The sequence below is a fragment of the Electrophorus electricus genome, chromosome 5 (assembly GCF_013358815.1).
Source record: "Electrophorus electricus isolate fEleEle1 chromosome 5, fEleEle1.pri, whole genome shotgun sequence".
NCBI classification, from domain to species: domain Eukaryota; kingdom Metazoa; phylum Chordata; class Actinopteri; order Gymnotiformes; family Gymnotidae; genus Electrophorus; species Electrophorus electricus.
This window is the reverse complement of record NC_049539.1, coordinates 9,101,328-9,125,389: the sequence shown is the minus strand read 5'-3', so window position 1 is coordinate 9,125,389 and position 24,062 is coordinate 9,101,328. Positions and strand designations below refer to the sequence as shown.

At 43.6% G+C, this 24,062-nt stretch overlaps 2 protein-coding genes across 2 annotated transcripts in view; one reads left to right on the top strand and one right to left on the bottom strand.

The window, feature by feature from the left end:
- boc (BOC cell adhesion associated, oncogene regulated) overlaps positions 1-10,743 on the top strand; it is a 23,006-nt gene extending 12,263 nt beyond the window's left edge. Inside the window, exons 4-19 of the mRNA XM_027008037.2 lie at positions 1,493-1,639; positions 2,219-2,362; positions 2,528-2,821; positions 4,026-4,298; positions 4,757-5,022; positions 5,247-5,412; positions 5,516-5,581; positions 5,972-6,193; positions 6,435-6,613; positions 6,859-6,958; positions 7,045-7,167; positions 7,285-7,467; positions 7,709-7,914; positions 8,266-8,354; positions 9,239-9,384; positions 9,528-10,743. Of these exons, the coding sequence (XP_026863838.2) occupies positions 1,493-1,639; positions 2,219-2,362; positions 2,528-2,821; positions 4,026-4,298; positions 4,757-5,022; positions 5,247-5,412; positions 5,516-5,581; positions 5,972-6,193; positions 6,435-6,613; positions 6,859-6,958; positions 7,045-7,167; positions 7,285-7,467; positions 7,709-7,914; positions 8,266-8,354; positions 9,239-9,384; positions 9,528-9,607 (2,684 nt within the window). The 3' untranslated portion in view covers positions 9,608-10,743. The remainder of the gene's footprint in view (positions 1-1,492; positions 1,640-2,218; positions 2,363-2,527; positions 2,822-4,025; positions 4,299-4,756; positions 5,023-5,246; positions 5,413-5,515; positions 5,582-5,971; positions 6,194-6,434; positions 6,614-6,858; positions 6,959-7,044; positions 7,168-7,284; positions 7,468-7,708; positions 7,915-8,265; positions 8,355-9,238; positions 9,385-9,527) is intronic.
- LOC113576110 (basic helix-loop-helix domain-containing protein USF3) lies at positions 10,658-24,062 on the bottom strand. Its single transcript, XM_035526036.1, has 7 exons — positions 23,944-24,062; positions 22,201-22,285; positions 21,958-22,022; positions 20,258-20,289; positions 19,726-19,808; positions 19,533-19,629; positions 10,658-19,357 (listed from the first exon to the last, which is right to left on the bottom strand). Exons 3-7 carry the CDS (start codon positions 22,002-22,004, stop codon positions 12,579-12,581), a joined length of 7,038 nt encoding a protein of 2,345 aa, XP_035381929.1. The 5' UTR covers positions 22,005-22,022; positions 22,201-22,285; positions 23,944-24,062; the 3' UTR covers positions 10,658-12,578.

Genomic DNA, 24,062 nt, shown 5'->3' with positions numbered 1-24,062 from the left:
CTTTGTTTCCCCTACAGACGTAGACTTTATGGCTACAGTTTATATAAGCACCTCCCCAAATCCAGTGCACTGTTATATGTTTCTTTGCTCTCTTTCTTAATGTCACATGTATTTTGTTTCTGTCTCACAAAATACTGGTGTTCACTTTCGTCCTTCTGCGTCTCTCAGTCTCTCTTTATCTGTCAATCTTCTTGTACACCTGAGACAGTAAGTCTTGTGGGAGGACTTAGCGCAGGAATGTGTGTGTGTGTGTTTGTGTGTGCGATAGAGGGTGGGGGGTTGGTGGGGCAGATGGGAGGAGGGGTTAAAGGTGTGCTGGGTGGAATTTTGGGGGTCAGGAGAGGGAGGCTATAAAAAGGCCCTGATTGATTTAGCAAACGGACCGTCACACTGGCTTTCTTAACCCCCCCACAGCACGCACTTTGAACATATTCTGGGATGCTCACCTCCAATGGAACGGGGCGTGCGTAAGCACATAGGAGTGGGAGGTCTAATGGACATCTGTATACCAAAGAATGAAGCTAATACAGGTCCAAACGCCTGTCCTAACTAACACTCTGCAGCTGTGTCATTGGCAGAGCTGTGGGAATGTTGACAGTGGCCAAGCTCGCTGGGCTTTTCCCGGCTGTGCCATTAGCTTTGCTGGCATACCTGCTGTTCACAGTAAAGGCCATAAGTCCAACAGCACTCTCCCTAGTGCTGTCCACGGCACCAGGATGAGCCAAGAGCTGTAGTGGCTGCTAGTTATGCCTCAGTTTTTCCTTTAGTAAAGTTAGTCTTTGGACTGTTACCTTGTGCCCCCCCCTTATGCATGACTGAGAGTCTTCTGAGTTGCCAAGGACTGAAACCAAACCCTAAGAAAAACAACTGTACATAGAACCTCCAAGAACAATGGAACAGGCCTGCATTCATTAAAGCAGAAATCAACTGTTTGGGGAAATTTTGATGAAGTTTGAAAGGCAAAAAAATGGCCTCGTACTCTAAGGAAAACATTCACACGCACACTTAGGGTTAGTTGGGATATTGCATTGCAGTCCAAACTGGTTTTCTTTCACTGAAACCCAAGAGGAAAAAGATCACCTTTGACCTCTGACCTTATTCTTGCCTCTGGGCAAAGCAGAGGTTGAGGGAGGCAGACTTTCTGTCTCTGTGTCCTACTGCTATCGGGTGGCTGCCCATTTGATATCCCACTAAAAGCTTGAAGCAAGATTCTGCCCAGCTCTGGTTTCCTTTTTAAAAACGTCATTTTCATCGGCTCGGATGCCCCCATGCATGTAGTTTAGCTCTGAGTGCTTTTAACTAACTGTTTTGTACAATTTTGGCTTTTGATTTTGACTGATGTATTGTGCAAGACATAAAGCTGAGCTGTGTATTACATCTGGATGTGTGTGGTTCTGGCTCTACTGTTACCTGCTGCTGAGTACAACCGAGTTGTGAGATATTATCATTTACGTGTGTGTGTGTGTTTGTGTACGTGTGCGTGCTTGCACAGAACTGCGAGACTTTGAGCCAGATGACCAGCAGGAGATCGAGGTGGACGAGGGGAACACTGCAGTGATTGAGTGTCACGTGCCCGAGAGTCAGCCCCAGGCGCTGGTCCGCTACAGCGTCAAGCAGGAGTGGCTGGAGACGTCAAAAGGTACGGCTGCACCTCCGGGCGCTCCTCAGAGTCTGGTCCCCCCCCCACACTCCTCCTGTCTATCTGCAGGGCATCTTTTCTCTTCTGCTTGTCTCTTTGACTCTCTGCTTACTTCTGAACATATGGCCAGTCTCTCCTGTTTCTGCTGGCAGCTGGCTGGCCTGCGGTGCTTACCCCTTTTTTATCTGCGGTATCACTGTACCCCTGATAAGCCACTTATCAGCAATATGTCGAAACATGGGAATTCTTCTGTTTATTTTTTTCCCCCCACATTTATTTATGTCGTCTCTAAATGTTCTCTCTCACCATGCTTGGCATGCGGTGCTCTGGCAGCTGTTGACTCAGAGTAACCGAGACCACAGTGTTTGTCTGGTCTTTTTAGATTCTAGGGTGCCCCCTGGTGGTCATATCATGTCTGATATGCCAACATCCATTATGACTATTAAAGCAGACCTGGAGACAGTTCTAGTGTGAGACCCAGTGGAAGCCTGTGGTTTGAATAATCTGTATTGCTGTTTGTTGGTGTTTACTGAAGGATTTTGTGGTGAGATAACTTCTGCCCTCTACCTTTGACTTTAGGGAACTACCTCATTATGCCATCGGGGAATCTGCAGATAGCCAATGCCACACTGGAGGATGAGGGGCCTTACAAATGTGCTGCCTACAACCCCATCACCCAGGAGATCAAGACCTCCACCTCTACGGACCGCCTTCGTGTGCGCCGTAAGTGTACACTGCCCTTACAAAGACCATTACTCCCCAGCACCAATCTCAAATCTTCACGCCGGCAAGGGCTCCGGGATGGGTGCAGGATGCCGTCAGCTGCTAACAGCACATGCTGCGATGTCACCTTGGGCGCACACTCACCACTCCTCCTCCCCCCGGCAGGCTCCACCTCAGAGGCGGCCCGGATCATCTACCCGCCAGCGTCGCGCTCCATGATGGTGCGCAAGGGCCACCGGCTGGTGCTGGAGTGCGTGGCCAGTGGCACCCCGACCCCACAGGTCACGTGGGCCAAAGACGGGCTTGAGCTACGACCCCATAACAACACCCACTTTCTGCTCAGCAACCTGCTGATCGACGCAGTGAGCGAAGGTGACTCGGGCACGTACGCCTGCCACGCCCACAATGGCATGGGTGCACCCGGCACGGCCACTGTGCTCTACGATGTGCAAGTGATCGGTGAGTATGAAGGTGTCGCGGAGGGCGGGGCGTGGCCGTGGGCGGGGCATGGACAGGGCCCGTGCACTACTGGGTCAGATCATCAGAGTTAGTGGTGTTTTTCTGTTCACACCTAATTTAAAGACATAAAGCTTTGTTCAAATTTTCTATGTTGGCGTGGCAGTACTGACATAATTGAAAAGTTTAGAGAGAGCTTTCCACGTACAGATTAAAACTGGCCTGCGACTGTGATGCGTTTTCCAGTCGAGCGTCATAATTTGCTCAAGTTATAGGCTTTTGAGAATGAGACTCGAGTAGTCTTCGTTTCAAGCAGGGAAATCGTGTTGTATGTATAAAACAATGAATGCCATTGTGAAAGCTTGGAAAGCAGTGAATGTGCGCACATGTGGGCACAGGGCAGGATGGAGCAGCCGAGACACTGATGAGGCTGTTTTTGCGGGCTCGTCTCTTGGCAGCTGGGATTAATTAAACCTTTGCTGCTGCTGCTCTAACGAGCACTGACTGTTTCACTAGCAGCCAACCATCAAATGCTGTAGGAGACAGAAAGAGGTAGACCGAGACAGAGAAAAGGGGGAGCGGGCGAAAGAGGAGGGCGAGGGTCGCCAGGCCTGGCCACTCACTGTCTCCCACACACACCTAACCCCCTGAACCATGACACTTGTGAGTGACATGACGTACGAAGCAACCCATCTCGCTCTGATCGTGCTCAGACGTGGTCGTGGGGCACTGTATTCACTTTGTACACACACACACACCTTTGATTTAATACCTTGCCAGGTTGAGGGATACTTCATACTTCATATACTTCATATACACACTTCATATATGTATTTTATGTCAGAGTCTACTTACACATTTTATTGTTTCTAAATCTACCCTGATAAACAAACTGTCACAGATTAAATGTTTTTCCTCTCTTTGTGTTTTTCAAAAACATGTACTTCTGTGAAAAGCACTTGCCTTTGTTTGAAGCATTTTGCTAGTCTCTCTCTGCCTCTTACTCTCAAACACACGCAAGCACGCACACACACACGCACACACACAGACACGCACACACGCGCATGCACGCACACATGCATGCACGCACGCACACACACACACAGACACGCATGCACACGTACACACACACGCACACAGACATGCACAGACACACACACACACACACACACAGAGTGTTCTGACTCTTCCTCCTCTCCTCTCTCAGAGCCCCCTCAGGTGCGGGTGGAGCTGTTGCAGCAAGAGCCTGTGTGGGGCGACACGGTGCGCTTCTCCTGTCAGGTGCGGGGTAACCCCGCCCCCACTGTAGTCTGGCTCCACAACGCCCAGCCCCTCAGTCCATCACCACGGCACCGACTCTCCCCACAGACACTGCGAGTGCTCAACGTGCAGTCCCAGGACGATGGCGTCTACCAGTGCATGGCCGAGAACTGGGTGGGCGGAGCTCAGGCCGCTGCACGCCTCCTCACTGTGCCTGCAGGTACTTTCCATGAATATGATTAAATGCAACCCCAAATATTCATTTAAAGTAACCGTTTAGACTTCCCTGGCTATCCTTCTGTGCAGTGTGTCTCTATTCCTGCTCTTTACATTTCTCTTTGTTTTAAGGTTTTAGAATTTCTGTATTTGGTTGGAATAATACATTCCATATGCAGTTCAGAGGTTGTGCGCAAATGCCAAGATGTGCTTCATTGTAAACCACTGTTTCTCAGCCCAGTCCTTGAGGCGTCCCAGACTCTCCACACAGTTGCTCTGTGCCAGCTCCCAATACTGAAGCCATTTAGAGCACTGAACACCTGGGCTATGTACTGGGAACTGGTACAGAGGAGCACTGAAAGGCTGTGAGAACCTTGGTTTGGAAATACAGTCCTAAACGCAATTCAAAAGAAAACAATTTGAACGGCGTGTTAAGTCAGCTGCTGTTGCTTCTGGTTCCAGCGCCCTCACGCCAAGGCCGGCTGCCTCTCATCCGCCCGCTCAGCCCGGACAAAGTCCTGCGGGAGCAGCCCGCGCCGCGGCCGGCCGGCCCCGGGCCCTCGGCGCCCGGCAGCTGCTCTGAGCTGCCGGGACGTGTGTCGCTGGCCGAGGCGCCCGTCATCCTCAGCCAGCCGCGCACGGGGACGGCCGACTACTACGAGCTGGTCTGGGAGCCTCGGCACGATGGCGGCGCGCCCGTTCTGGAGTACGTCATCAAGTACAGGAAGGTAAGGAGGGCCGGCGCCCGGTCTCCGTCCCGTCGTGCCACTCTGCGTTTCTCACCACTGTTGTTCTTTCAGTTTACATCACATCCACTTTGCTCTTGTTCTTTATACTCAGTTGGCTTTTGGTTTTACATTTTGGTACTGTAGGGATATAATACAGCAGGCTTGGTAATCCCATTGGTTGACTCGTTCACATAAACTCCTATTTTTTCCTCCCTGTCTGTCAGGCTGGCGACTCTCTAGGTGAGTGGACCATCAAAAACATCTCAGGCTTCGAGCACAAGCTGACTCTTTCCAAACTGCAACCCGCCAGCCTGTACGAAGTGGAGATGGCGGCTAGGAACTGTGCTGGGTTGGGGCAGCCTGCTATGATGACCTTCAGGACCGGCAAAGGTACAGCAGCTGCTGCTATATGATGGCTGTGTTCTTTAGGATGTTAGGAGAATGTTCAAAGGCCTTTCATCACTTGCATACTCAGTATTTTTTGCTTTACCAGGGCGCAAAAGTGTAGGTGGAACAGTAGAGCGTCCCAAAACTCCTGTGGCACCATCAAGGCTGAGTCGTAAGTACATGGTTGATTTCTTTAAGTTTGTGTCTAACTGAAATTTCATGTCGCATAAATACATACACATATTTTCTGTGTTGGTACATCCTTTGATATTTGCTTTGTAGTAATGTCCAACAATCTCCCTTTAATCTTTATTAAACTCCTAACTGAATAATTTTATTTATAGTCTTATCTCCTGCATACACTAATTAGATTTTACCAATCTCTACTTATATACTAACTTCAACTCTCTGTCTTTTGATCTCTTTCAATCCCAACTCAAATTAAGGATGCCAGTAAGTGTGATGGTGTGTCTATGTCTCGTGTGCATGTATACGTACTCGCACAGCCACTCTTGCGTCTTGCTTAAGTCTGACACCCTGCTGACCCCCTCCCTCCCACCAGCCCCTGAAGCTCCAGACAGACCCACTGTCACCACGGCATCAGAGACGTCAGCCTATGTGACGTGGATCCCGCGTGGGAACCGAGGCTTTCCCATCCAGTGCTTCCGCGTGGAGTACAAGAAACTGCGTAAGGACGGAGGAGGCGGAGGCAGTGAGTGGGAGGTAGCAGAGGACAACATCTCCCCATCACGCCTGTCGGTGCAGATCAAAGGCCTGGAGAAAGGTGGGCTTCGTTCGCATTACCTGGGTTAAAAGGTAGAGTCTAGTGTCTGTTTTCTCCTTTCAGTTGTAAGAGCAACTTGACAGCATCTTAAAGAATTAGAGTAAAGATTTACAAGATTGAAATGCTTGCAATGTTTGCAAAAAATCCCAAAGTGGGTTGGAAATGGGAAATCAGAAAATGAGTTTAAGGAAAATCTGTTTGGGGCAGCAGTGCCTCTCAACAGTTGTCTGCTCCATTGCAGGGACCTCATATAAGTTTCGCGTTTTGGCCGTGAACGTGTTGGGGGCGAGTCCTCCAAGCGCACCCTCGAAGGCCTACACAGTGATGGGCAGCAGCCAGACCAACCCTCGGCCTGTTGATGGCCCCTACATCACTTATTCGGAAGCCATCAATGAGACCACCATCATCCTGAAGTGGACCGTGAGTAGCCCTCCCAGTACTCCCAGTCCCACCCCTTCCCCATGGGTCAGATCTGCAGTGCCCCTGATGTGCAACACGCAACCCCTCTGCTCGTGAGGGCTAGCAGATTGGCCCCCTGCACTTTTGTGATAGTTAGTTTATAAAGAAGGTACATTTACCCTCCGTGAGATTTTTTGTTTTTGAATATTGTTTACTTCAACGGTTTTTGTGTTCAAAACTTATAAAAATGTATTTTTTCCCACCAGTACACACCAGTGAATAACACCCCCATCTATGGCTTCTACATCTACTACCGACCCACCGACAGTGATAATGACAGCGACTATAAGCGGGATGTAGTGGAGGGTGAGTGAGCTGATGGCATAAATTCCAGCGCATATTAATCAGCACCAGTGTTGAGGAGAATGTAACCAACGTATTGTATTGTGCAGGTGACCGATACTGGCACGCCATCACAAGCCTACAGCCTGAAACAGCCTATGACATTAAGATGCAGTGCTTCAATGAGGGAGGTGTGAGCGAGTTTGGCAATGTTGTCATCTTGGAAACCAAAGGTGGGTTTCCCTAGTCCTCATCCTTCCATTCTTCACCCAGTCCATCCTGCAGGTTTGCATGCAGTCAGATTGTTACTGCCGTTCTGTAATCTTATCTGTGCTACTTTGGACCTTCAGCTCGGCTGAACCAGAAACACACCACCCCGGAGACGTCCTCACACCGCCCCGAATCCGGAGGCCCTGTGCCACGTCCCAGCGACCTCCCTTATCTCATTGTGGGAGTGGTTGTGCTGGGGGCACTCGTCTTCATCATCGTAGCCTTCATCCCGTTCTGCTTGTGGAGAGCCTGGGCCAAGCAGAGTGAGTGTGCTGGGTAGTGAAATGACCCAGGCGTGCTTGTGCACTGGAGGGCAGATCATTAACAGTGTGAAGAGGACCAGATTTTTTTATAGCTTACAAACCATGAATCAGCACTTTGACTATGTCTCCTGTAAAAAACTGAAATACACTTTATTATTTTAGATACAGATTTTAGATACACAGATATCATTGTACAGTAATGTATTGTAATATGTTAACACTTGAATTGTTTGTGTTTCAGAACAAACTTCAGATATGTGCTTTCCAGCTGTGGCAGGGCCTCTGTCATCCTGCCAGTATACTATGGTACCACTGCAGGGTATGACACTAGTAGGGCACTGCCCGCTAGACTCCCATGTGGCCCCTAACCGCACTGTCTATGCACCCAAAGCAGAGTACACCGCCAATGGGAAAAACCACCCACACTGCCTCCCTGGACTGCACCTAGTAAGTGTGGTGTTAAATAAAAAACTCTTAGGATCCTGAGTTGTTTAGCAAGTGCAGTGAAATAATGTCTAGTACAGGACACAAGTGACTTTTAAGCAAAGCTGCATAAACAGGATTTAATAATGAATAATACACTATTAAATATGGCTCTACACCAGACAAAAAAAAAATTTCGTTGGATGTCACGTTTCCTAAATGCATGCAGACCCATTGCTTTTTAATACCAGGACAGAAAAACATGCTAACTGAAACTGATGTTACTAACAAATCGTTAGTAGATGTTTGTTTGGAATGTAATAAAGGTTATAGGGTTGACTTTGCCCGACATAAGAAGGCCTGACTCTTTTGCAGGAGGACACAGATTGTGAAATGGAGTGCGGCACCCTCTTGCCGCAAACACTTTCCAATGGACACCCACGTGCCTTTCACTACTTCAACGGGTAAATTTGAGCTATCATGATATCAGATCTTAATTACATGATTATTATGGCTAAAAGAATTCCCAATAACGACACTGTAGCAATTTCTATTAAAGAAAATTGAAAATATGTACAAGACGCTGCCCCTTTAATTGAACCCAAACCCACCGATAATGCTCTGAATGTGCAGCTACTTGGTATCTGACTAACAGCAGTTTAAAGTTTAAATGAGAAGCTTAAATGATGGGCAGGCTAAAGCTACGTTAGACTTTTGTGTTATGCATACGTGACCTAAATGTCTAGTTAATATACACTAGTTAAATCCCAGTGTATGTCATGTGAGTTAAAGGTTTATTAGCCTGTGGTGATCTGGTACTGAAAGTTTGCTAGTTTCAGATAGTGTTAGTATTTTCATGTATAGTTGGTGAAGTATACTAATGCTATGATAAGAAAATGATGTCCATAGCTGAATGGTAACTAGTGCTAAATGATATAGTGTTTTTGTTCCTGTATCATTTCAGACGTCATCATGACAGTTGTCACTAGCTAACTTGCATGAAAACCATAGGGTGTTTCAAACCTATTAAATGTTCAAGTTTACCACACAAACATGTCTTAGTTACTGGGACTGGATTATTTGCGATATTATCGTATGTGTATTATAAACAAATCAATATTTCATTTAAAATATCATGATTATTGTCAATACCAGTATATCGCGATATCTCTAGGGGTGAGTTAATCATTTAGATCAGTTTTGTCTTTCAAGACATGCTTAAGAAGCAAACATCTATCTAAAATTACTTATTATAAATTTAAACCATGTTTACATTTCCCATATGAAAATGCCACATCGCTTGGAAAAAATGGGGGCCTAATTAACATGTAGTGCTGGTTGTCCATAGTGCTCCTGCCCATGCAGAAGAGGAGAGCTGTTGTGAACCTGACGACTCGACCCTGGAGCTCCTCAGCCCATCTGCGGAGCATCGTGACCCCATGCTGAATCATGCGCTCAGCAGGACATTGCACTTGGAGGAAGAGACAACGCCCGGTAAGTGCATTTAATGTCTTGTAACGTGAACAGAACAATTACTCTAGTGTTCAGAATAGGCACAAATAATAATAATGATCATTGGTTTTATTAATATATTTTTATTTATATAAATATACTCCCCCTCCTCCATTCTTTTGCAGGCCTACTGCTATTAGCAGCAGCAGAGGACACAGGCATCACGCCAGCACTGCATGATGCAGTGCAGCAGGAAGTCAGCTAGATGAGTGAGGACCACGGGATGGGTGAAACAAAACAAAAAGAATAGAAAACAGAACAGAGAAAGTATTTATTTTTGTATAACAGATACTATATTTATATATTTATGCTGTGTAAATAGTAAAGTTTTGTTATGCTGTACATATGGATTGTTTATATCATATAAACTGTATGACCATGTTTGCTTGTCACCACCAGAACAAAGGGAGTTCCTAACACAAGAAAAACATTTCTGATCAATAGTTTGGCATTTCCTAACCTCTAGAAATGTATAGATTGGAATGGTTAGAAACTAGAAGCAGTATTGTTAATGCTTCATGGGGGGAAACTATCTTTAAGAATGCTATGGTGTAGAGAGCTTAAGCAAAACACAATTTACTTATGAACGTATTGGAAACAATACTTCACATGTTGTGTTTTGTTTTGATTGTAAGTCTGCCTAAATTTCTCACTAAGTGAAATGTGCTTATTGGTGGTGGTAGGCTTCTTGGTGCAGTGTCCAACAGTTTTGTACATATATCACCAAGAAATATGTATTTCATCATTAACAAAGTATTAACAAGTGTATACAATGTATAAGCACTCAGCCTTTAGTAATATTGACTGAATATTTTTAACAACTGAATGGGAAACCTGGAATGAACACACCTACCTTAGAATATACTGTTTTTTAGATCGTTGACTGATCTAGGAGCTGCTACCTAGAGACTGAAACAAGCGATAGCATTTTTGCTGCCAATCTCTCATTCTTGGATAAGATAGAAATTACTTTTCTCAAGGGTATTTGAGGCTGTACCATCCAAGCTATTTAAGAACTTACTTTAAAAAAATTGCTGCATTTGTCAATGACAATTTTAGCAGCTGATATTTGATCTTATAATGACCGTTAAATGAAATACAGACACAAGCATTGTAAATCTAGTTCCTTTAAGTGATGTTTAGTCCTGGAGATCTTACTTACCAGTGGACTGTACATGAAACCAACAATACTGCATCAGTATTAGCCTTCTTGCAGAATGCTGAATTATGAAATAATGAAGGAAAACATGAATCTGACTAATTTTAGAAGTGTATGTAGCCTAGCTATTTTGGTTACAATGCGTTAAGCACTATTGCATGTAAATAAAGCTAAAGAAACCAGTGACTGTCTCTCATTTTTATTGCATATGAAATCTCATTCATTAGCACTTTGTGAGTCAAACTGTGAAGTAAAAATACCTTTCCCTTTACACAAACCTAAGAATTCATACTTTTTACACTGCATAAATAGCTTCAGTGTTTCAGAAGGATGTAGTTTACAGGGCTTTTAAGTTAATACACCCATGTAATGTATTAGAAAATCAGATACTCCAAAAGATGTGTCATCAATAAATAATATGACTGAAAGAGCCATATAGACTAAATACACTAATATTACAATCCAGGGCTTTCTTTATGTATATGGAAATTTGAGAAATCCTCTGAACCGTTCGGTGCAATAAAAGCCTCCATCTTGCATATAGTGAACCAATCTGATTTATAGAAATCCTGATCTAGTTTTATTAATAGTTCTACTAATACTGCTATAATTGACAGCTTGTCTGTCCCTATAGACCTGATTGCTATTTCAAATTAATCAGGCCATTTCTTGTTTAAAATATCCACTATCCAAATATTTCACATTTCCTCCCAAATTCTGAAGCACGTATATTGTCAGAAGACAATTTGTAAAAACCTTTCAGTGGAGCCAAGGCTCAAATGTATGACTTTCTCTCTCTCATTATATATATATATATATATATATATAAAATGAGAGAGAGAGAGAGAGAGAGAGAGACACAGACACGCACACACACACACACACACACACAAGGACATTTTAAACAGGAGAACTGACAACATTCTCAGAACCAAATGGTATCATTCTATTCTTTGGTTTCATCCCCAGTTGTTATTTAATGGTAAATAACAACTGTGACATCACTATGCCAACACCTACCCATGACAGCATAAGCCACAGGAACTGCTTGTGTGTTAAAAGACCAGTAAACCTGCAACCTTGCAAATAAGTCACATTTGCTCAATTATATGTGGCATTTTATAACTGTTGGAAAAATATTTTGTAAAACATACAATAGAGTATATATTATATTAAACTATCTATTGCAATTGATTAGCAGTCAGTATTTTTGGTAAGTTTATACCTCTCATCATGAAGTTCACCTGAAGCCTTGATATTAATTAATAACACACACACACCCACACCACATTTCAAATTACAAAACAAAAAAAAACATTTTAATAATCTTTGTATATTTACAAATATCTACACACATTTCCATAAATAAGTAAAACTATTCATTGATATTTTGCCAATCAATGAAGAATTGTATTCTCTTTAAGAGATGGAAAATCTTAGAACTTGTTTTAACCAAGTCCTTTGAACGCCCTCCACATTATAATAATTTATCAAAAACGCTGGGTATATTGATTGCGGCAGGTAATGCCTAATAATAACTGCTTTAGTCCTTTAGGCATTTGACACCTCAGTCATTATTCATGTTACTGAGGAACACACATCAAGATTTCAGCTAGATGGATTGCTCACCCTACAATGATTAATGTACATATTGCATACTATAAGCCTAGGCATGAATCAAATGTCATTCTCTGGAATTCAGTGAAGAGTTATGCTCATCATGCCACAGTAAGCGTTACTTTCATTACATTCAGATATTTTCTTTAGCAACTGCCAACTGACCCAGTGTTGTACACTTAAATTGGCTCTGAAAGATCATTGAATGACATCATCCATAAAAGCCAACCAAGTCAAGCAATTCGAAGCAAAACCCAAAAAGGTAAAATTGTAACTGAAATTTCATTTCAGCTAACAAATGAAGAAAACAAAACAAAACCCATTTCAGTTAAGAGAAAAATGTTTACATGTATGTAGTACAATACGGGACAGCCTTTTGCATATAATTGCTACTGCAGCCTTAAATAGCAGAGGTCCCATCATGCCCAAGAATATGACTAATATTATGGGCTGGGCGATTAGACTGTTTGCTGGAGTCAGATGAAGAAGTATTGGCAAGTGACAGTAAAGGGGACATTGGCATAGAGGAGCCATCAGGGGGCATTGCAGTGGCTATTTCAGGGAAGAGAGAAGTCAGGTTAAAGTTGGATAAATGAGGAGTAATGCCTGAGGAGTTTGCAATGGGCATTGGGGTGATATCAGTTAGCAGGGGGTAACTTGCCTGCGCAAAACCTACGGGGCGCGGTGGAGAAAGAATAGAGCCAAAACGGTTATTCAGTGGTGCAGTGCTACTCTTATCAGCACTTGGACTTGTAAACATCTGGTTCGAGAAATACTGTAAGGGAATCTCACTTGGAAGGCTTGGATGAGCAGCAGGTGAATATGAAGGGTAAAAAGAAGGGAGATTGTTCTGAGGTTCCACAGGAAGTAGAGCAGGGGTTCGAGAGGCACTGGGCTGGGTGACCGGTGGAATAAAAGATGCATTTGCATTAATTGGGGGTGGAGGGTTCATTCCTCCTTCAGCAATAAAGGGAAAACCAAAGTTCTGAGTGAGATGCTGATCTGACACCAAGTTGTTGTCACTGCTGACTTGTGCACCATCTGACATAAAACGCACAATGCTTCTGCGTCGAGTTTCACCACCTGCCTGCGAACGGCCAAGCAACACTCCTCCACCTGATGGAAGTGTCAAGGAACCCTCAGGGTCAAATGTGTTTACAGGTCTCAAGTTACCTGATCTAGGCCGATCTCCTGGGCGGATCTTTGTGCTTTGTGGATCAGGTCCAATATGATGGGCTCGCTGACTGACAGCTGAAAGTGACCTGGTGGAGCCTTGTGCACGCCCTGTGTCTGAGCTACTGTGCGGTGTTGAGGGAGGATGGGGTAGAACTGACCTCACAGATGAACCATGCAAATTCCCACCAACCTGAGAAATGTGTCCTTTATTGTTCTCCCCCAGGTGCATTGGAGGAGCTGTCTGTGGAGGGTGTAAGTTGGGGCTTGAGACTTTAGCCTGAAGTTCCCCAGAAGAAACTCCAGGTACACAGTTATACTCACTTGGGGGACAACCTTGTGTGGCCCTCTGATGTGCACTCTGTTCAGGAAGTTGTGGAGCCAAAAGACTTTGCATAAAGCTCTGATGGCATGCATCTTGCTCACGTTGCAGCCCTGTTCCAGTTTGTAACCCCTGTGCTGAAGGATGTGTCCCATATGTACCACGGGAGCGTCCATCTCCAGAAGGACCAGCCCCTATTCTGAATCCTGCTTGTGGTTGTGGTCCTCTCTGAACTGGTGCCACAGACTTACTGCTCATGTCGCCACTTCGAGACACTTCAAAGTTGTTTAGCTGATGCCCACTAACAAGAGTCTTGAAAGGCAAACACTCTGATATGCGCTGAATGTCTGCTGTCCCTGGATGATCTTGGGTTAGCCTAGTTTGAGAATTGTGAGAAATATTTCCTTTACCACGCGAGGAGTCGACATAACCTTGTAATTCTGACTGATCCTGTGAATTTCCACGAGAGACCTGCAGGTGAAGCCCCATACGCTGGTCACCAGCAGTTGATGTCTTCCCAATAAGTGCCTCAGCGGAATAACTAGAGAGACGATGGCGCTCTTGTCGTGATGGAGTGCAGGCAAGGTCTGATGAACGAGAAACAGGATTGCTAGCCTGTGAGGTGCGTGAACCCATAAGTCTTTGCATAGCTCCATGATCTTGCCCAGGCTGATGTTCCTGCTGGCCCAAAAGGCTGCTTTGATGAGCTCTGGGGCCTGCCTGTTGGCCATCACAATTTTTCTCCTGCCTACTGGCAAAGTGTTGCTGCTGCTGAATCTGCTGTTGAAGATGCTGATGCCGTGAGTGTGAACCCTGTTGCTGGATTTGCTGCTGCTGCTGCTGTTGGTGTGGCTGCTGCTGCTGTGTTAGTTGCTGGTTTTTTTGTTGTTGATGTTGCTGTGGTTGCTGCTGATGCTGTGGGTGTTGCTGTGACTGTTGCTGCTGCTGAGCCTGCTGTTGACGTTGCTGGGACTGCTGCTGTGGCTGATGCTGTTGATGTTGCGGCTGTACACTATTCTTTTCCAAATGATGTTGCTTCTGCAAACCAACAGTGGGGCCTGTCTGGCCACCACGCACTACTCTCTTTTTGTGAACATGCTGATCTTGTAGCAAAGCCCTCTGCTGGATACTGTGGATCTGAGTGTCAGTTTGTGTGAGGTGATGCTGAAGTTGATAGAGGTGTCTCTGTTGCTCCTGTTGTTGTTGATGTTTCAGGTAAAGGTTTCCTCCAAGGTTCTGTCCAGACTGTGGAGTGCCATGCTGTGAATGCCCCTGCTGAAGGTGCACTACACTAGCCTGGTTTTGTTCATGTCCTGTATGCTGAGTGGAGCAGTGTCCTTCAGATGGACGAAGCACTGTACTCATAAAAGTATTACTAGAAAACAGGGCCCCTGCCCCATCTGAGTGATTTCTTGTCATAACTGTTGAGGAACTTGGGGGCATTTGTCCAGGCATTACTTGGATGTGTTCTGTTCCCTTAACATCTATTCTAGCAACACTGCCACCTGGGCATGGCTTTGAACGCTTATTAATGGGAAGAACAAGTTCCTCCTGGGCAGAGCGTTTTGATATATCCTTTTGATGTCGTTCAGCTATGCCAGCACCTAACTGAGTTCGCATCAGGGCACTTTTCAAAGGTGTATATTCATTACCTTGCCCTGGGCCGGAGCAGCTTTGGCTAACCTGAGAAGATGACTGAGACACTGGAATTGGCACTCCCCCTGGTGATGGAACAGACACCTGCTGACCAAGGTTCGGAGACCCTGGGTAAGGCTGGATAGAACTTGGCCTGATAAGGTTATTGACATTAAGACTAGTGAGAGAACTTGGTTGTGACTGAGAATAAGCTGTGCTCAGTGGAAGCCGATTTCCTGTTGTACCACTGCTTGAAACTTCAGCTGGAACTGGGGGACCTCGAACAGAGACATGGGATGGGGTCTTTGACACAGTTAGGTCAGCCTGCTTTGCTTGCTTCAACTGTTGACTTGTGACTCTTTCTTTGATGGAGGGGGCTTGCTGTGTTTTTGGGAGATCCCATCCAGTGGCTGTTGTATTTGATGAGCCATCACCACTACAACTACCACTCCTCCTTCCTGGGCTGTCTTGCTCAAATATGGCTCTGGCAGCCATTGCTAAGATTTCTGCTTGCTCAGAGGTGAAACTAAAAGCTCCAAATGTACTAGACGAGGAGGTAATATTATGACCTGTTGGGAGCAATGATGCTACTGAAAAGCCCCTACTGCCTGGACCTCCTCCCATGGGTGAATCAGTCTGTCTGTTGGTTACTAGGGCAGACTCAAATGATTCATTTTCCAGTGTCGATACCTCCTGTGACAGAACAGTTTCTTTATGTGAAAAGGAATCTGACTCTGTGACACTCTCTGGGATCTCACTAGAATGTTCACCACCGACTGGTTCTTTGCTCTCATTTGAGTCAGTATTTTTCATATTCAATGAATGTACATGACTAGTGGATGCCATAGACATATTAATTTCTGACTGTTTAAGTGACTTGTTAAAAGTGTTCGAATTCCTTGACTCCTGAAGCAGAACTCGAGGCGTTGAGTCGGAGGGTACTGATGTAGTAGGGTCTGAACGTGAAGCTGATGCTGAGGGCAATGTAAAAGGTGCCTGAACCTGTCGAGAACCCACTGACTTACAGTCCTTCTCACCTGCAGGCTTAGCTTGAACTTGTGGAACATTCTGTAAGTGGGAAACTGTTAGTGTACTCTTTGTTGCACTAATACTACTGCAGGTATGTATACTCAGCGGCTGGCAAAGCGTAGAATCAACAAATGAAACCACTGATACATTTTCTGCAGAGCTAATGCTGACTAAATCAGGTCTTGTTTCAGTTGGTCTGCAGGTGGTAGAACAAATGCTAACTGTTGGCTTGTCGCAATTAGCTTCAATAACTGCACTGGATGTGGTGTTATCACTCATTGCTGAGCTAGTAAATGAAGTTACACAAGTCTCCATTGCGCTACACTGTGAAGAGAGAACACTGACTGTTGTCTCATTAGGCTGAAAATCACCATCAGGGGTTAAAACAGGACCACTGTTTGTATGAACCACTAAATTATTCTCCGTAGAACTTACAGCAGAGTTTACAGTACAAGCTGTTATACTATTAGATGGTTCAGTGAGATCAGTGAATTTTCCATTACTCTTCACTAGTTCTACTCCATCCACCAGTGAAGTCACACTACATCCATTTTCTGAAGAACAGACAGAACTATCAATTGGTCTGTTACTTGAATTGACACAAATGGCTGTAGAATTGTTGCAAGATGAAGTAACACTGAACACCATTGGTGTACTTTGGGTGCTAATGTTATGGTTCATATCTTCTCTAGCAGAACTGAAATTAATTTCTGTTGTAGTGGCTGAAAGTCCTTGTGTAACATTTTCTTCGGAGACCTTATTATGCACTGGCTTTGCTGCAATTCGGCAAATGCTTCTGCGCTGTTTGGGTTCTTTTCTTCTGCCTGATCTGGGCCTTCTAGCCAATGTCTGTTTGGGTAAATTTACAGAGGCCACACTGCCTTTCTTTGGCCGGAGGCTAACTGCACAGCTCACTGATGTTGATGTTACAGGTACAGGTACAGCAGATGAAAGAACAGTCTCAGCAGAAGAACTGACTCCTGAAGCAGGCTTGGCTAAAGTAGGTTGGACCGTAGTGTATGAAGGTGGACCAATGGTGTGCAGTTGTAAATTGCTTTGACTTGAAATCTGTGAAATGCTCTGGCTAAGGCTAGTGAGTGCACCCAAACAATTCAATGCAAGATTGGTGCTAGATTCCTCACAGGTGGGCTGAATGATTTGTGTAGCACTTTGACTAACCTGAGGACTCCCCTTCTCTGCTGACTTCACTGACTGTAAAACATAAACCTGTCCATTCACAGTGATTGTTTGGGGTGTCTGGACCTGTGCTGTGGGACGAGGAAGGATGTGAACCAACTGTTTCATCACATTTGCTTGTACAGCAGTAGTACAGGGGGAGCTGGAAGTGGTCATCTGATTAGGCAAAACAGGGGTTGTATTTGGCACAATATTAGTCTGATGATTCTGTGGAGCAGGTGTCATTGTTGGTGTCTGAATTATGACAATGTGCTGGCATGGTGTTTGACTGGTCATGTCTTCTCTAATTACTTGTGCAGCTGGACATGGACTAGGCTGCTGCAGAATAACAACATTTTGATTGTTTTGAGAGGGGGATGTCCCAACAACTGGTGTCCCATCAGAGTTCATCTGCAGCACCTGCATGGTCTGGAGTACTGGCAGTGTGGCAGTTTGAGGCTGGGGCACAACAGCATGCTGAAGTGGAGGCACAATGGCAGACTGGGCCTGGGGTAGCACAGGTGGCCGGGGTTGAGGTTGAGATGGCATAGCAGGGTTAGGTTCAGGCTGAGATGGCAAAGCATTATGAAGCTGAGGCTTTGGTTGTATGGCTGGGTACAATTGGGACTGAGTTGATGGAGGAGCAGGTTTCGGTAATATTGTAGGTTGAGCAACAGCAGCTGCTTGTGGCTGGGGCATTAATGCTTTCTGGGGTACCACAGATGACTGATGAAGCACCGTAGTTTGAGACACCACAGCTGCTTGTGGTAAAATCGATGTCTGAGTAGCTACAGCTGTCTGTGGATGGGGAAGAACGGCTGAATATAGCTGAGGAGGCCTAGGATGAACGGGCATGTGTGTTGGTGCAGGTGTTTGCAGTTGTACAGGGACTTGTGGTTGTTGAAAATGAGTGGGCTGCACTGGTGGATTTGCCACAATTGGACATACAGGCAGATGCTGAATATGCTGCCCAGAGCTGTTGGCTTCTGTGGTCAGGGCTTGACAAACAGGCTGTACAGTGTTACCAGTGAGCTGTAGTGTTGTCCATGTGGTTTGTGTGCTGCTAGCTGCACAAGTCCTAAGATGAGTGGAACTGGCTGGTAATGTATGAGCAAGGGATCTAATTTCAGTATCCTGTGGAAACACTGAAGAGGCATCAGAAACAAGTGGGTTACCAATCACAGTATGAGGCAAGGAGGTTAGACTAATTACAGGCTGAAGTCGAAGAGGCATTGTGGGACTGGTGGAAGAACCAAGACTTGATGTAGGGTTGGTTGGCTGAGTTTGTTGAGGAGTAGGAGCAGTGACTGCAAGTTTGGGACATAAACCTTGCACAGTAACATAGTTCACTGGAGGGGGCAATTTTGGAGCAACTGGTGCCACAGCAGTGTATTGCTCCACCACTGTAAGACAAGGCTTGGACACAGCAGGAATCAGGGTTGCTAGTGGAATGTTTGAAGATGTAGCAGAGGAGACTACCATTTCATTAATTTGTGTTCCATTTGGGATGGCAAGTGTTTGACCTGTACCCATCTGGACATTGCAAGATGGCTGGATAGTTACAGCACTGACTGGCTGTTTATCCAGATGTGAAAGCGGATTTGGAGGAACGGATATTTTACCCGTAGAACAAGATGATTTTCCATTAGAATAGACAATTATTCCCTTTGACATCAAGTGAGTTGGGGTTATTTTGGCTACTTTTGCACAGCGCTGCTTGCCTTTCCAGTGTATGGTGGGGTCATCCAAAAAGTCGATGCCATTAGCTTTGAGGAGCTCAATATAATGAGCACTTTCCCTCCTTAAGTCCTCCAACTGTTGTCGTAAGCGTTTTATCTCTTCTGCTGTAGAGACATATTCAACACAGGTATCAACAAAATGTGTAGAAGCAAGATAACTGGCATTCCTACCAATACCTCGAAAGCACAAGGATCATCTTACTAGAAGAATCGATATCAGTTTACTGGAATTTAAGGTGCAATTAGCATTCCACCCATCACAGCCAATGCAATCTCTTACCTTGACCTTTGTCTCCTCCATTAAGCAGCATTTCATCATTCTGTTGCTTTAGCTCTGTGATGTAACGAAAAGCTTCTCCCAGAATCATATTCTTGCTCTGCCAGCAAAAATTTTAACTTATGAATGCTCATTCATTGTATTGTTAATCCATATTGCACCACTCTTCATACTTTTTGTTTGTTTGTTTGTTTACCTGTTTTAAGGCCTGAGAACAGGGCAAAAGATCTCCAATTCGTTTGATACCAGCATTGATCTTCTCTTTGCGGTGCCTTTCCACTGAATATGGTTTCGAATTAACAAGGAAAACATAGGTTATTAATTAGGATTTCAGTAATAATTCAGTAGTAATTTCATAATCAAAACAACTAAAGACCCTTTCAAGTGAGGCAAGGTACAACAGTATAGGGTTTGGGGGCAGCAGAGTACAATGGAAACAAAGAGTATATTACGGCTCTGGCTAAAGTTCAAGCATAAATACAGGTGAAGAAAAACAACAGCTTCCTTTGGAAACTATTACACTGTATATAGCCATAAGCATGCAATATTATCTGCTTCTCCAGGTAACCACCATCTTCAGACATTATGGAACTCAAAACCATGGACTCTACCCTACAGCTAAGCAATTACTACTTAAGATTGACAAAAAGATGAGGCTTTTTTTAACAGTACTTGAAAATTCATATAAACATTTTTAATGCATTAATGTTAATCATTTCTTCTCTCACCCGCATTGTGTGTTTCTTTGTTTTTCTTCCTCCTGACATTAAAGAAAACAGAGTCAGTATACATTATTGCTGACAAACCTAAATACAACAGTGAACATTCCAAGGTTTTGCCATGCTAATAAGCATGTAATTACATCCTCATAAAATTATATTAGAGATGGCACCAATCCAATACCACGCATCAGGATCAGGTCCATATCACGAAAAAAGCTGAATCGGATATCGGTGAAGAAAGTGCATCATATAAAATAACCACCAAGTTAGTTTGAGCAAGTCACATAATGACTGCCAGACTAGTTTGAACAGTTTATACACCGCTGTAGACTTTAGTTTTCTTTACATTAAGAATGAAAAACTATGATGCTCAAATGGAAATATTCCAGAACTTGAACACACGTGATGATTTCCATTGCTATCATTTTGACAACAGATTGTGGGGAACTGGTCATTTGTTTTATAGTGAGAGCATTTTAACAAGACAAAATAGCATTTTATCACTGTTCACTGACAGACCCGAGACTAATGAGGATTTGTTTATTTGTTTAATCTGTTCTTTAAAAAAACAAAAAAATGTACTTTTCCAGTTTGGCTGTGAAGTAAAGGAAGGTCAAGGTGGGGGAAAGAAGAAAGAGTAGCAACCTGACAGAAAGCGATCCAAAGACGAGAAAGGATAACTGAACAAGTAAAGCATTCTCCTTCTCTAAATTTATAAAGATAATTACTATATTGTTTTATTATATTCAAACCGTATAGAAAAAAAAGGGGAAAAACTGCTGCTTGGTGTTAGCCTGTTGAGTTTTAAGGTGGACTGGGAATGAATAAATGAATGAATGAATGAATGAATAAATAAATAAACAAATAAACAAATAAATAAATAAAGTTTCAAAGAATAAACATCTTGTAATTTTATTACATTTCTATTGGTTTTAAGCACAGGTCGAGTGAAGAGAGACTCGTAGTACAGGTAGCCTCTCTCTGTCTGCTCACCTATCGCTTCGTGTGCGTTTGGTGTGTAGAGGGTAGGACAGCGATTTACCGCTGAAATTCACCAGAAGAACAATTAGAAGTTCAATATTAAGTTGATGTGGAATTACAATTTCATTCAGTAATGAGAAAAAATTCATGCACACGAACTATACATTTTTATGAGTGAGTGAGGCAGTTGTACTGAGCAGAGAAACAGCACATGGGGTTGTGTGAGTGTGTTCTGGGTGACTACACTACAGCTGAGAACCAAGAAGGTGATGACCAAGGCAATAACATCATCTCACTAAGAGAGACACTTACTGTAATGGAAGGGAAAAAAACTACATGCTTTAGTCTTTTAAACAAAGCTTTTTTGTTTGTTTGTTTTTAATTTTTATTTATTTATTTATATTTATCTGTCATATCCATCCATGAAATCTGTAAACATGGCATATATAATACATCCCACCTGAAACAGTACCCCCAAAAATTAATCAGTTTTTTATGAAAAAATATCAGATCAGTGTAAATATCGAGGGACATTCAAATGCATATCTGTATTGGATGAGTACAGAAAAATGGTATTGTGCCATGTCTAAATGATAAACAATATTTAGGCATGTGTACAGCATATAAATGCTGCAATTCAAATAAGTTGTAAAAATATCCATTAGCGTTTCATTTGGTAAGAACTGCTGTGACAGTTATGAAGCAGACAAAGAATGAATAATTACCGTGTTGGTTTCTGAGTAGTACGCTGACTCTGTATTATCTCTGGCATTATGGCACGCACTGCAGCCTAGTGTACAAGACAGGTGGGCGGAAAACACAAACACATCAAAATGAAGAAATGAAAAAAAACTTTAAAGCACTTGTGAAGGAAACAGAAGTGTACTAACAATCCAATACATTAAAACACCTGTGAAGGATACAGAAATGCAATAACTATGGCTATTATGGCTACAGACTTAGCTTACCTTCCAGCAGTGGGCAAGTTGGTATTATGTGTGCCAGTTTAAGTCTTTGGAATCACACATCTGGATTTTTCATTAAAGTATTTAGCTGTGAAGAAGGTAAAAGGAAATACAAGGAATTACCAAATATACATAGAGCTCCAAAAGCTAATAAGGAGATTGCACTGAGATTCCCATTTTGCCAAACCTTATGGTACTTTGATATAGCTAAACCATTTTTTTCCTGTGTTGATGTAGTATTTCCTTCCTCTTTGTATCTACATCTTTTTAAATTAGCAACCTTGCACCTTAAAAGGTAGCTAAGTCTCAATGTGCTAGCAAAGGAATACTGCGGGCCAGTTTCCAAACCCGGAATAAGCATAAACCTAGAGAAAAAAAATCCAACCGTGATTCACCGTTGGCATTGCAATTGAGTCCAAGACTAGGCTTCATCCAAGTCAGGGAAACCCAACCTAAGTGTTTAACTGCCAGGCAACCACACAGACCGCAAAGTGATTTAAAATCACCATTGATTACGGATGCAAAATCTAATATTAACCGTGGCCTTACTATCAATACCTATCGAAAAAGTGAACGTTCGCGTATAAACCTGATGCATCTCGATTAGCGCCACTCCAAAGGTGAACTCAGATATTATTTTATTTCTCACGATCATAATTAGCAATGGCATTTAATGTGAACTGGTACTCTGTCGAAGATGTCTACTCTGCAGCCACCTCAGTGAGACCGATATATACAGCGCGGAGGGGGATGTAACTAAGATAACAGAGTCAGTTTTTTTTCTACAAATGTTTTAACATAAAACGTGAGAAAAACGGAACATTAAGTTGCACAGTCAATCAGATTGGTAGCTGTAACAGAACATATCAAATTCACATAATTACTAATTCATACTACCAGCTAAATGCTTACGCTGAAGCCCTTAGAAATGACAACGCAATCAAATACCAACCAGTGGTATTATTGTATTGTAACTGTTATCAGTGTTACCACTACAATAGTCTAGATGAAACAATTTGGGAATTGCTAGCATGGAGGACTAGCAAGGCAATGTACACAAGCTGAACATGGCAGCTTGCATGTTGTCTTTTTTAATTAGTTAGCTTGCTAGCTAGCTAGCTATCACTAATGCTACATATGTGGCTAGCAAGATAGCTACGTAAGATAGGTTAACGTCAACGCTAGGTTTAATTAAAAAGAGTGTAATATGGTCTAAATAAAACAATGCAAGGAAATCCATTACGCTGTGGGATTTCCAGGTAGCTTGCTATGCGCTGACAGTGTCAGTTAACAACACGGCTCGCTGACTTTAGTTGGACTTCAGTATGCGTTGCCTCTGACAGCCTAGTTTAGCTAGGTGAGCTAGCTAACGAGCTAGCCAGTACGTTAATTAACGCTAGCTATCTAAAAATGCTTTACAATTAAGAAAAGACTGTACATCATGACACTTGGCTGTTTGCACAAAGTAGATTGTCGGATACCACCATAATTCAATACCACCAACGTGTAATATTGTAAATAACGCTGAGAGCTATCGATTCCGCAAATCGATTAATAACGGAAAGCTAGCTAACTAGCTTGAGTCAACTAGCTAGCTACCGACTTAAAGCAAACGTTAGCTCTAGAGCTAACTAGCTACTTTGTTAGCCTGTTTCGGCTATACACTGTAAATTCAACAAACAAAATTAGCATTTCTGTAATTAACGCTTTATAGCGAGGCCAGTATAGCTCTCATTCAAAACCTACCAGTAACGTTTGCATTTTGCCCCAAACATATCCCCGTCAAAAACTTTGTTGATCCTTCTCAATTCACTTAATTTTCCATGCCAGGCACAAACTTGATGGGCGGGTAGGATGAAAAGTCC

Coding starts and splice junctions, on each gene's coding strand:
- LOC113576110 (XM_035526036.1), bottom strand. CDS start 22,004: ATGCCAGAGATAATACAGAGTCAGCGTACTACTCAGAAACCAACACG. Junction 20,290..21,957: donor ACTACTCAGAAACCAACACG/GTAATTATTCAT, acceptor CTTTAATGTCAG/GAGGAAGAAAAACAAAGAAA. Junction 19,630..19,725: donor GTTCTCAGGCCTTAAAACAG/GTAAACAAACAA, acceptor TTTTGCTGGCAG/AGCAAGAATATGATTCTGGG.